At 37.8% G+C, this 12,181-nt stretch overlaps 1 protein-coding gene across 3 annotated transcripts in view; it reads right to left on the bottom strand.

Annotated features, from left to right (window-relative positions):
* map7b (microtubule-associated protein 7b) overlaps positions 1-12,181 on the bottom strand; it is a 177,333-nt gene that overhangs the window by 72,272 nt on the left and 92,880 nt on the right. For 2 of the 3 annotated variants that reach the window (XM_072277751.1, XM_072277739.1), the window contains 2 exons: positions 9,392-9,514; positions 5,830-5,975 (listed from right to left, as the gene is read on the bottom strand). In XM_072277751.1, coding sequence (XP_072133852.1) covers positions 5,830-5,975; positions 9,392-9,514 — 269 coding nt within the window. The remainder of the gene's footprint in view (positions 1-5,829; positions 5,976-9,391; positions 9,515-12,181) is intronic. The other variant, XM_072277744.1, reaches the window with a different exon arrangement.

Raw genomic sequence — 12,181 nt, 5'->3', positions numbered from 1 at the left:
TGCAAAGCTGGTAAACAGCAGAAAAAGGACAAAGTACAGAGAAACAAGAAACCCCAGAAAGGAAAATACAGCAATGTATTTGTTCTGATGAAGATGACTCAGACAAAAGTGAACTGACCTGTCCGCAACTTCACAGCATGAAAGAGACAGATGATCAAAAAGTAATATGGATCACTCCACAAGTGGCAGGCGTGAGGTTGAAAATGGAGTTGGACACAGGCTCAGCTTTAACAGTGATCTCTGTACACGACTACAAACGACTGTTTTCTCACATACCTCTGAAACAAACTAAACTACTGCTGAAGACCAGAAAGTGCATCCGAAAGGCAAAATTTAAGTGACAGTGACCCACGGAGACAAAACACAGCAGCTGAACCTCTATGTACTGAAAAATGGAGGAGCACCGTTGCTGGGATGTGAATAGCTCAGGAAAATTCAGTTGGATTGGCACACCATCAAGGCACTAGATGTGTGAGCAAAGGCTACATCCGAGAGACTGTCACAAATACTTGCTGCCTCTGAGGAAATGTTCATGAAAGGAATAGGAACATTCCAGGGAATGAAGGCAAGGATTGAGATTGAAGAAAATGCATGTCCAAAGCCAGACCAGTGCCATATGCAATCCGTCCTACAGTAGAGGCAGAGCTGAAAAATCTGGAGCAGACTGGGGTCCTGTCAAAGGTGGATTGGAGTGAATGGGCCACGCCTATTGCTGCAGTGATGAAGAAGACCTCCAGCACAAAACCAGGAAAACCAAGGTGCACATATGCGGTGACTTTAAAGTGACTGTTAACCCAGTTCTCCGTACAGTACCCTCTACCTCGTATTGAGGATATTTTTGCTCCCCTGTCAGGAGGGGAACATTTCACAAAAATCGATTTGACCCAGGCTTATCTCCAAATGGAAATCGATGAAGCATCCAAGAAATACCTGACGATAAATAGACACAAAGGCCTTTACCAGTACAACAGGTTGGTGTTTGGGATAGCATCAGCTCCTGCAGTCTGGGAAAAGGCAATGGACTAGGTCCTGCAGGGGATTCCAGGGACTCAGTGTTACCTGGATGACATCATTGTCACCAGCAAAGATGATGACGAACATCTTTCTAACCTTGAACAAGTGCTCACCAGGTTACGAGAATATGGGCTCAGAGCTAATTGACAGAAATGTGAGTTTTTCAAAAAGGAACTCTCGTACTGTGGGCATGTGATCAACAAGGATGGCTTACGCGTCTCAAGATAAGATAGAAGCAGTGCTTAAGGCACCACCAACTGAGAATGTGTCTCAGCTGACAGCATACCTTGGTCTAGTGAACTATTACCAAGAGTTCTTGCCTAACCTATCCACAGTCCTACACCCACTAATTGCACTATTACAGACAGGGACACAATGGAAGTGGACTGAGAGCTGTGAGAAAGCGTCTCAATAAACTAAAAGACTCATAACTTCAGAAAGGATGCTTTGACCCCTCCTTACCAATCCGACTAGCGTGTGACACCTCGCCCCATGGGATAGGAGCTGTGTTATCGCACAAGATTCCAGATGACTCAGAAAGACCAATAGCCTTTGCCTCAAAACGCCAACTTCAGCTGAACGCAACTATGCACAGATTGACAGAGAGACCCTAAGCCTCGTGTGGGGAATCAAGAAATTCAGTCACTACCTGTATGGTCAAAAGTTTACCCTTTTGACTGACCATCAGCCTCTTGTGTAATCTTCAACCCAAGAAAAGGCGTTCCAGTGATGACAGCACAAAGGCTACAGCAATGGTGTCTTTTCTTAGGAGGTCACAGGTATGACATTGAACACAAGGGGACAAAGCAACATGGCAACACAGATGGTTTGTCACGTTTACTACTGACGACTTCAGAGATAACTACACAAATGGATTCAGCAGAGGTCTTTCACACAACAATAGCTGAACAATTACCAGTGACATACAGCCTCATTGAAAGGGAAACACGCAATGACCCTATGTTCTCAAAAGTGTATGACCTCACGGTAAAGGGATGGCCAGCACAGGGTAACACACTGTTTCCAGCCTTCTCAGCGAGGAAGGAGCAGTTGTCAGTGTGTCAGGGAACACTAGCGTGTGGCTCACGAGTTGTGATTCCTCCCACTCTATACACCAGAGTGCTGGAGGAACTGCACGAGAGGCATCTGGGTACCATGAAGATGAAAAGTCTCGCTCGTGCCTATGTGTGGTGGCCAGGAATCCATAAACAGATTTAGGACTTGACCAAGAACTGCTTGGCATATTAAAAGATCCAGAACACACCACCACAAGCTCTTCTCCATCCATGGCAGTGGCCCTCACCACTATGGCAACGAGTGCACATCGACTTTGCTGGACCATTCATGGACTCTATCTTTTTAATCGCCGTCGATGCACATCTCAAATGGCCAGAGGTCATCAAAATGAAGACAACCACATCGGAAAAGACCATTACAGTTCTGAGGATCATGTTCGCCAGGAATGGCATACGGAACAAATCTGCACAGATAATGGATGACAATTTGTCTCTGAAGAATTCCAAAGTTTTGTGAAGAACAATGGAATCAAGCACTTTACATCTGCCCCTTATCATCCATCCACAAATGGCTTGGCAGAAAGATTTGTGCAGACATTCAAAATGGACAGCGAAAATTGATCACTGCAACACAAGATAGACAACTTCCTCCTTGCCTATTGTAATGCAGTACATGCAACCACTAAGCAGACTCCAGCGATGAGGTTTCTGAACAGGAACCTGAGGTTCCGCATGGATCTTCTCAAACCAGATGTACGGTGTGATGTGGAAAACAAACAGTTCAAACACTTGAATGCCAAGTCAACACGGAGCTTCAGTGTGGGATAGTCAGTGCTTGCACATGATTACTGGACTGAAAAGTGACAGCTGGGTACAATTTCCGCCATTGACGGGCCACTGATGTATAGCATACAGGTGGGAGAGAACATATGGAGATGGCATGTGGACCAAATCCTGGATGCTCAGGTGAAAAACACAACACCACTTTGCCCGAATTCCCATGACATAGAAGCACGTCATGTGGACCAAGTACTGAATGCTCAGGTGAAAAACACAACAACACCTTGCCAGGACTCCCCAGATATAGAAGCAAACATTCCTGATGTGACCACGTCAGCCTCATCTACAGATAAGTCTGTCATCAGTGCTGAGGACCCACCTGATGTACCTGTGGAGACTCATTCCCCAAAGCAAAAGTTTCAGGACAGACGTTACCCGGAGAGGCAGGGAAGTCAAACCCCCCCCCCCCCCACCCCCAGAGACTTGAGTTTTGCATGGGTCTTAGACCAAAAGTTTATAAAAAAGGCTTATTATAATTTGATATTAAGTTACTGAGTAAACAAATGGTAGGCGTTTGTATGTTAAGGGTAAACATATTTGTTAGCATAGTGCCCCAGTAAAAAAAAAGTTGATACACCATTAAAATAAAAGGGGAGGAGTGTACCGAGCCTACATTATAAGGGACTACTTTATGTTTTAGTAACACGTCGTGCATGCGCTATTAGGCGCATATTATGCATGCGTTATTAGCCGCGTATTGATCTATATGTGTGTGCCGAGTTCGGATTCTGCTAGTAAAGGAACCACGAAACTTAGCTCCCGTCTCCAGTGTTTTTATTAATAGCATTGCTGTATAACCAGGCCACATACACAATAATAATAAAATTTCCTTTTTAGTTCATTAAAACTACAGTCAAATATGTTTGCATGTATGCTACTAGGAACTTTTTGAAGAGGCATTAATCAGGTTTGTTTGACAACAGATGTTTCAGTTAATGGATTACATTTTACTCAGCAATTCAAGTTTGTCCTGCCCAGGATCCAGTAAGGCACATTTTTAAACGATTCCTCCCCTAAAGGTCACAAATTATCTTGACCTGGAAACACATCCCCGGTTCTTCACCGTTTCTGGGTCTAAATCCTGGAACTTTCCCCTAATTGTATATATTCAAAGTATTTTCACACAAAGACCGCAATGGCTTAGAATGATTGCACGCCATCACATTCATGGGTAATTAAGGACTGAAAAAGAATGCTGGGCTTGCCAATGAAAGCCACAATTCTTAAATTAAAGTCCCTCAAAATAAAAGGTGTCTTGAAGGTCTTCTTACTTGAACAAGCCAAATGGACTAGCTGTTTGCAGGCTTGGAGCCAACTTTTTGAACAAAATTTATATGATCAAACAGAAGCAGCATTCAGACTATTATTTCAATAATACACCCCTAACTTTCCCTCACACCAATATATCTAAGAATTCTAGTCAATTAGGTATTCTGCCTCAGTCAAAACTGTTCAAGTGACACTACATTCCACTGAGATTCCAAAAGTTTTATTTTATCTTCAAATATAGATTTCCTTTCCACAACAGGTGATAGGCTCTCAAATTTGTAAGTTTTCATTTCCTGTAATTTTGTTCATGCCACTTCTTCCCCTATGACCAGAACGAGAGATTTCCCTTGCCCTTTCTTTTCACCCATCAACTTCCACAAGCAGATCACCCTCCAGAATATCCAATGTACAAAATACATTTGCACAATCAATCAATCTTATATCCCCTTTCAAAGGGATGCGATTTCCAGGATGCTTTGGTTCTACCTTCCACTTACAGCAACTCTCATTCCGTGGCACCACCCCATATAAATTCTGAAGACGGGAGACCTGTTGACATGTTTGGTACAGCTTTGTGGGCTGAAGGGCCTGTATTGTGCTGCAAGTTTTCTATGTTTCTATCTGCCTTTTCACTGCTCCCTTTCCACCACTCAGGGCTCCACTCTGAGACGAAGGAGCTCTTTATTTCTCAATTTTCTGTATTCTACTTTTGATGCTCACAATAAAAATCTATCCAAGTTAGTGATACATGTTTATTCAGTCTATGAGCACAACACAAAAGTTATACACAGCTATTACTTTAATTCTCCATTGCATTCCCAATCTGATCCTTTTCCTACACTGTTCCAAATCCACACATACTTCTTGTAATTCATTTTTATCATCTTCACCGCCTTCTCCATGACAATTTTCACCATGTGTCCTATTCTCCATCAAGTTCATACTTGCCCTTTTGTTCTTTGCCCCTATTTTTCCACATAATTTAAAGAATTGTTGTATCACCAACATTGCTTACTTTACTTTATTGTCGCCAAACAATTGATACTACAGTGTACAATCATCACAGCAATATTTGATCCTGCGCTTCGCGCTTCCTGGATTACAAATCAATAGCAAATATTAAAAATTTAAATTATAAATCATAAATAGAAAATAGAAAATAGAAAGTAAGGTAGTACAAAAAAAAACTGAGAGGCAGGTCCGGATATTTGGAGGATACGGCCCAGATCCGGCTTCCTCCCAATTAAACATCATCAGCATATTAACTGTTTTCTTCTCCAAGAAGCTGCCTGGCACATCTATTTCTAGTACTTTGTCAATATGGAAAACTTTGATAAAAAAAAGTTCAATACCTTCAAATGAACAAAAAACAAAAATCAAACCTACTGAGATTAATTTTTTGTCAGAAATCAAGCACATGTGGAAAATTTGAAGAGGAATGCTGTAAAGACCATCAACCTTAAATGTTCATTCTGTTCTGTTCACAGGTAGATTATCCCAACACTTTTATTGGAAGTTACATTTCAAGTAATAAATTCTAAAGAATTTTTTGTACAACACCATTTCAATTAAACATCCTTTCATGCAAGCTAAAAACAGAGAATAATTTAAAACAAACAGCAATTCAAGGCGACAATATTGTCAATAGCTAGCTTTTGTTTTGCACCAAGAATGTGAAACCGCTGTGTACCTTTGCAGGATTAGCTGATCTGCTCCGGCCACGAACATCATGTGTGCTAACAACGCGCCTTGGCCAGTCAGACATCCTAGCATGACGACTCTTGCAGGTTGGTGGAGATGAGTTGGCAGATGCTGAACGAGGACAAATTGGAATAACTGCAGTATTATGTGAAGTTGAAGCATGAAGGTGAAGAATAAGAGGAGAAAAGACAGCAAGCATTAGCTTGAAAGGAATGCAAAAAGTTACCAAAACCATTTCTGATGTTGCATTAATCTACTTTTGCCAAAGCTCAAAGATGGTTTCAGTTTCCAAATGAAAAACTCCTTCACAAATCAAACTGAAAACTAATTTAAAAACTTCCTTTAACTTTTTTTTGTCAGAAGTATCTAATTTTTTTTTTATTTTGCCAATAATCAAGATATCGCTGCACTCAAATTTTCTGATACGGATTTTTTTCGGTGTCAAACAAATGATATGACACTTAATAAGATTGCAAGATTTTGTTTTTTTTTTGTAGTTGAATTTTGAAAAGCAAAAAAATCAAACCAGTACACTGCTCCTACATGGGAATTGAGAATGAGTAAAATGGAAAAGCAATATACAGGTTTAATAGGAAGTAAAATGGGATTATGAGATGAGAAATGGGGAGATAATATATGGTCTTGCCAAACGTGATCCTTCATCTGATGAAGATTAATGTAAAAAAAATTGTAAATTTCCAATAATTAAAATTGTAGCAAACATATGCGAAACTGGAGGGACTGTTTAGTGGTAATTAAGAGTTAACACTTAAAATTTTATTCTCCTTATATGATGAACTCCAAAACTATTTGGTGTCTTGAGTAGGTAGCTATCACCCAAGTATAACCAGATGTTTCTGAATGCCAAGCTTCTCAGCAAAGTACTAGGATAGTGAAGCCCCTTGGAAAAATGGAGCAATCCGGACAGTAATTTCTTGCAGTACCTATTGATACCAGAAAACACTAACCAATTACTTCTTGGCGAATCATAAACTTGCTATTATGGAACAATAAGATGCAGAAAATGTGTCCAGCTCATCTTTAGCAATAACTACTTCTATGAAAATTTTTCAGGCAGAGAGGTCTGCATGTAATTAACTTCTGGGTCTTCAAAAATCAACTCTCTCAACTTATCCAACAAACAGAAATGGTTTTGGTTTTATAGTGCAGTTAAAGTCAGGAAACACATCACACACATACACAATGATAAAATAGCACTACAAGCAGCTAACAGGTTGTTAAAGATGATAAGAGATTTCATAATTTATTTGTAAACGTCCTATCCTTCCAGCTGCCAGAACACAAAATGCATAAAGAAAGTAGATGTTGCAGATCAGCAGCAGAGTGTATTCGGAAGAACAAGAGCAAATTGTTCTATAAAAGGTCAGGAGATTAAGACTTCTTTTAATATTAAGAATTACAAACACTATATAACAACTCTGAAGGCAATTAAAAACTTCAAACAGAGCAACTGTCAAGATGAAAAAACTTCAAATATGATTGTTATTGAAATTGCACTTAAAATTTAACTTGCAATATACATAGCTCAAGCAGTCAACCTGCTTCAGTGCTACACTTCAAAATTAACGAGTCCTAAAACGCCAATGTTAATAAAACAAAACATGTTTAATCAGGAAAGGATTAGTTTGAAAAATATGATAATTGGGTAACTTTGTAGTAGGTATGGTTTTAATAGCCTTAATATAACATTTTTACAAATGTGCTAATCAGATGAAGGTTGGCTACGATTTTTATTTCGCCAAGTAGAAAATGTCAGAACTTTTCCCAATACCTATTGTATTTTTGCTTTCAGATAATTACACAGCTGAGCCTTGCGGAAGTATCTCTTCTGAAATATTAAATGTTTCTCTAACAATAAATGCTGCCTGATGTGACTATTTCTCCTACTTGACAGCAAAAGTTGCCCGTTAAAATTTAAAGAGGTCTTGGAGTCCAGTTCATGGCTCACTCAAAATGGTCAGGCAAATCAATCAATAGGATGGATTAAAAAGATGCAGGGCATGCTGACCTTTATTGTTTGGGCATTGACTACCACAGTCGAGAAATCATGATGTTACTTTGGTTAGACCACATTTGGATTATTGGATACCACTCTGGTTGTTCCAGTACAAGAAGGATCTAGCAGTTTTGAAAAGTGTGGAGTAGAGGTTTACTGTGATTCAGCTTGGATTAAAGGGTTTGAGCTATAAGGAGAGGTTGGAGAACTTGGGATGTATTTCCGGAGTATCAAAGGCTGAGGGGAGACCTAATAGAAGTTTATAATGTTATGAGAGGCACAGAGAGAGTCATAACCCTTTTCTCAACAGAGTATTTCAGACATTGTTCCAGCAACCTTAGATGCAAAGTCCAAATACAGAGCAGTCTCCTGGCTGTCTGTCATGAGCCTCCTAAACTGTCTCCTGCAGAAACTGCAGCACTGCTATACACAGATTTTGTGACATGTGATTACGTGATCATGGGAGGCATAAATGAGCGTTCCACAGTCTCATGTAAGCAGGAGCTGATTTTCCAGGAACATCAGAGGACTCTAAAAAGGGCTAGAAACCTTAAATAATTTAACATTTTATCCATTGCATTTGGGCATTTCAAAAGGTGCATTATTGATAATATTCATTGACGTAACTTTCACCTAACAAGATTTACTCAGATACATCAAAAGTTGTAAATTACCTCTCCGTTTCATGCATTAATGGCATAAGTTATTCATATTGAGAGTGTTTGCTCCTTCTGATAGCTGATGTAAAAGTTTTTTTAAAATTGAGGACATGTCCAACATGTTTTAATTTTAAGTCTGGTAATGTAATTGGAAAAAAAGTAAAAAACTTATTTCATATTAGAGATACTCCTGGTATGTAGAACAGCTAACTTAACGCTTGCTAAGAAATCTGGAGCCACCAGTAACTGACTACTTTTTCCCATCGGCTTAAAATAATTTTTAAAAGATCAAGTGTGATAGGCCTGTAGTTTTCTAATTTGGCATATGTTTTCACCAACCTCTTTCATATGCAAGAATCACTTTTGGACTAAATCAACAAGAAAGATATATTGAATTCATATTAATTCATCATTCCTTTCAACCATGGATCTCAGTGACCCAAAATGGAAAAAAAATCACTTAAACTGCTAACAATCTGCATAATTACTTGAATTATATCTGAGTGTTGCTCCTTTTATTTTATATAATGCCAAATTTTCAATGTAAATAATTAGCAGATTTAGTTTGCTTAGACTCCAGTACCTACAAATCCCCTTCAGATTTTAAATCTAATAGCACTAATTAATGTATTCCTACTTCATACTCGTAAACAGTGTAGCATTTAACTACATTAAAAATTAAGTAGAATTGTACTGATTCAATCTGATTCCAACTATGTAATGTACTTCCTACCAGTACTTAGTGACATGTAATCAGTTCCCAAGTGTCCATAAATATTGTAAAGACCCAAATAAATTCACTAATTTGAACAGTCTATCAATATATAAAATGACTGAATATTTGAATATCATAATTCTGTACAAAGTTGAATTACCTGCATCCAGACTACTCCCACACAAGGCAGCAGTGCTTCTGCTTCTAGCTAAGAATGAGTGCGTAGGAGTTAAAAGACGAGTGACAATGCTGCTTTCCCAGGGAGTCAGCTGCAATCGTCGTGCTGTACAAAATAAATAGACAATTATGCATTAAATATTTCAATCCATTTTAAATATAAATATTGTGGACAAGAAAACTTGGAAGTGATAATTAAGCCTTACAATAAATTACTTTTCAGGTTAAACTTCATGCATGAATGCATTAAATGGATTATTGAGACTTTGGATTAAAGTATAAGAAAGAAATATTTTGAATATGAAGTTTAATTCATAAATAAAAGTCATTGGGCTTTGTTGCACACATCACAGAGAAACTTATGCAGGCATGCTGCCAAAATGCACTCTAATTTCCAAAAAAATAGATGCTTCAGAAATATGTCGATATGCCCAAAAGAGTATTTAGAAGTAACCAAAGTACCAAAAAGGTGAACTTTAGTTTAAATACACAAATAGTTGAAAACAACATACAGAACAAGCAAAGTAAGGTTGGCTTCATGCAGAGCAATGTACAGGGATTACCACATTAATGCATCATCTTCAGAAGCCACACACAAGCCTTCCAAAAATTGTGTCTTACTATCATAATGTGAAAATAATCTGGAAATCAAATCCTTTTGCTACACAGACGGATAACTTCCCTTTGCATTTTTTTAAAATGAGTCCCAAATTGTTTTATCATTGATAATCCTTGAACCAAATAATGCTTATATATGTACTAACAATCTCCATTTGCATTTACTTATTTCTGCAGTACACCAAGCTTCTACAACTGCTAATCACAGATTTACCTATAACTTGTAATACCTATAAGCATTACTTTCTGGAAATTGGAATTCCAGATTTGGGGAAAGAGTTAAACAGTTATCTTTAAACAGAGAGTTTGAAAACATTCAATGTTCAATTTATAACATTAGTGTTCATCACTAGCTTCATGCACAGAAAAATACAGTAGCACAGTCTCAGACAAAGGTTGCAATGTTCCTAACTATCAGCACTAACAGAGGGCACGTAGTTGAAAGCACAATTATTCCGATAAGTTGTTTAAGTATCTTGTTGTTTGGGTGGAAGAGCTTAGCAGGGGTAGCATACCTAAAAGACATGTGACCAGGATGGAATGCATAGGTATTTTGTTGGTATGTGGCATGGAGTGCTGCCCCTTGATTCTTTAACCACTAACTGAAAGAAGTTCTTTCGGTTAGTCCTGATGAAGGGTCTCGGCCCAAAACGTCGACTGTACCTCTTCCAACAGACGCTGCCTGGCCTGCTGTGTTCACCAGCATTTTTTGTGTGTGTTGATTCATAGAGTGCGCTCCTTTTCTTTTTAACAGTTTACAAGAAAAAGGAAAAAAATATTCAACACCTTATGTATTTTCCAGTGAGCAAAATTAAAAAAAAAGATTAATGATGGGAATAAGTATAGCACAACTACTAATAAAAGATATTAGTTAATGTAAATTTCCTTCCACTTGTCTTGATGAAAGCACTAATGTTACATCATCAGCTAGGCTAGCTCGATTTTGTAGGAATGATGAAATATGCACATAGCTCATTACCTGAACTTTTGAGCATCATTGGTTCAATTACTGAACAATTTTCTTTAAGATTCACTAAGCTCAGGTATTCAAAGAAATTGCAAAATTCATGAAGTAACATTAGACAAACTGGATTGATTGGGATAATTTTGAAATGCAATTGATTGATTCACAAAGCAGCTCAATTTGGAGACAAAAATTGCCGACTTAAGAGCTGGACGAGAAAATATTGAAGATGATTGATTGGTTAGTGACCTCATCAAAGCATAAAATCCAGACAATGAGGTTCTAAAGCTCTGGAAATCAATTCCTGACATTTTTAAATGCCTGAAAAATCTTGCAATAGCAATATTAACAGTATTTTCATTGACATATGTGTATGAGTTATTGTTTTCAGTGATAACCTTGGTCAAGTCTATTTATAGTAGACTTACTGATAAAACTAGTGCTACATGCATAGTTCTCAAAGCAACCAAATACAAGCTGGATATAAAATATTTGTCATCATTAATGCGGCAACAAAAGTCTCACTGAGAGTAAAGTTTGTTCAATCTACTTCACTTGATCTTTTACAAATATGCGTGGTTTACACTTTCACGTTCACATTCCTTATGAGGTACAATAACACTTAGAAATTGTGTTAATTTTCAATTATCTTTTTAAAAGATTGATATTAATAATTTTAACAGACTTTCTAAAATGTTTTATTTATTTCAATTTGTCTGTTATACTTTTATTAATGGTAAAACAATGAATACATGTAAATAACAAGACTCATTGTTTTCCTTTAAAAACAAAGGTCCACTTGTTAATCAATGATAATCACTGCTCAAAGTTACCATGGCATAAAAGAGAAACTTTTTTTTAGTAAATTATCACCAATTTGAGCACACACCCTCAAAAAAGTCCACTACCCCTGGCTTCGAGACCGACACCTTTCACTCTTCACCTTAACATTGCTATTTAGATGGACATTTATCACTTGCCATTTGTGGTCTTATGTGCAAATAGGCATATTTGCTGTCTGGACAGATGGAAGACAAGACAGTTTATAAAATATAAGTTCGTTATTGAAGTATTTTTTTCCCCACGACCCAATTATTGGATTTTGAGTTTAACTTATGTAAAGTAGGAAGGGAAGGGTGTGTATGGGAAGGAGAAATTAAATTTCAAATCTACTCCATATATCACTTCCAT

This window comes from Mobula birostris, chromosome 2, assembly GCF_030028105.1.
Source record: "Mobula birostris isolate sMobBir1 chromosome 2, sMobBir1.hap1, whole genome shotgun sequence".
In the NCBI taxonomy this organism is placed as follows: Eukaryota; Metazoa; Chordata; class Chondrichthyes; order Myliobatiformes; family Myliobatidae; genus Mobula; species Mobula birostris.
This window is presented reverse-complemented; position numbering and strand designations above follow the sequence as displayed.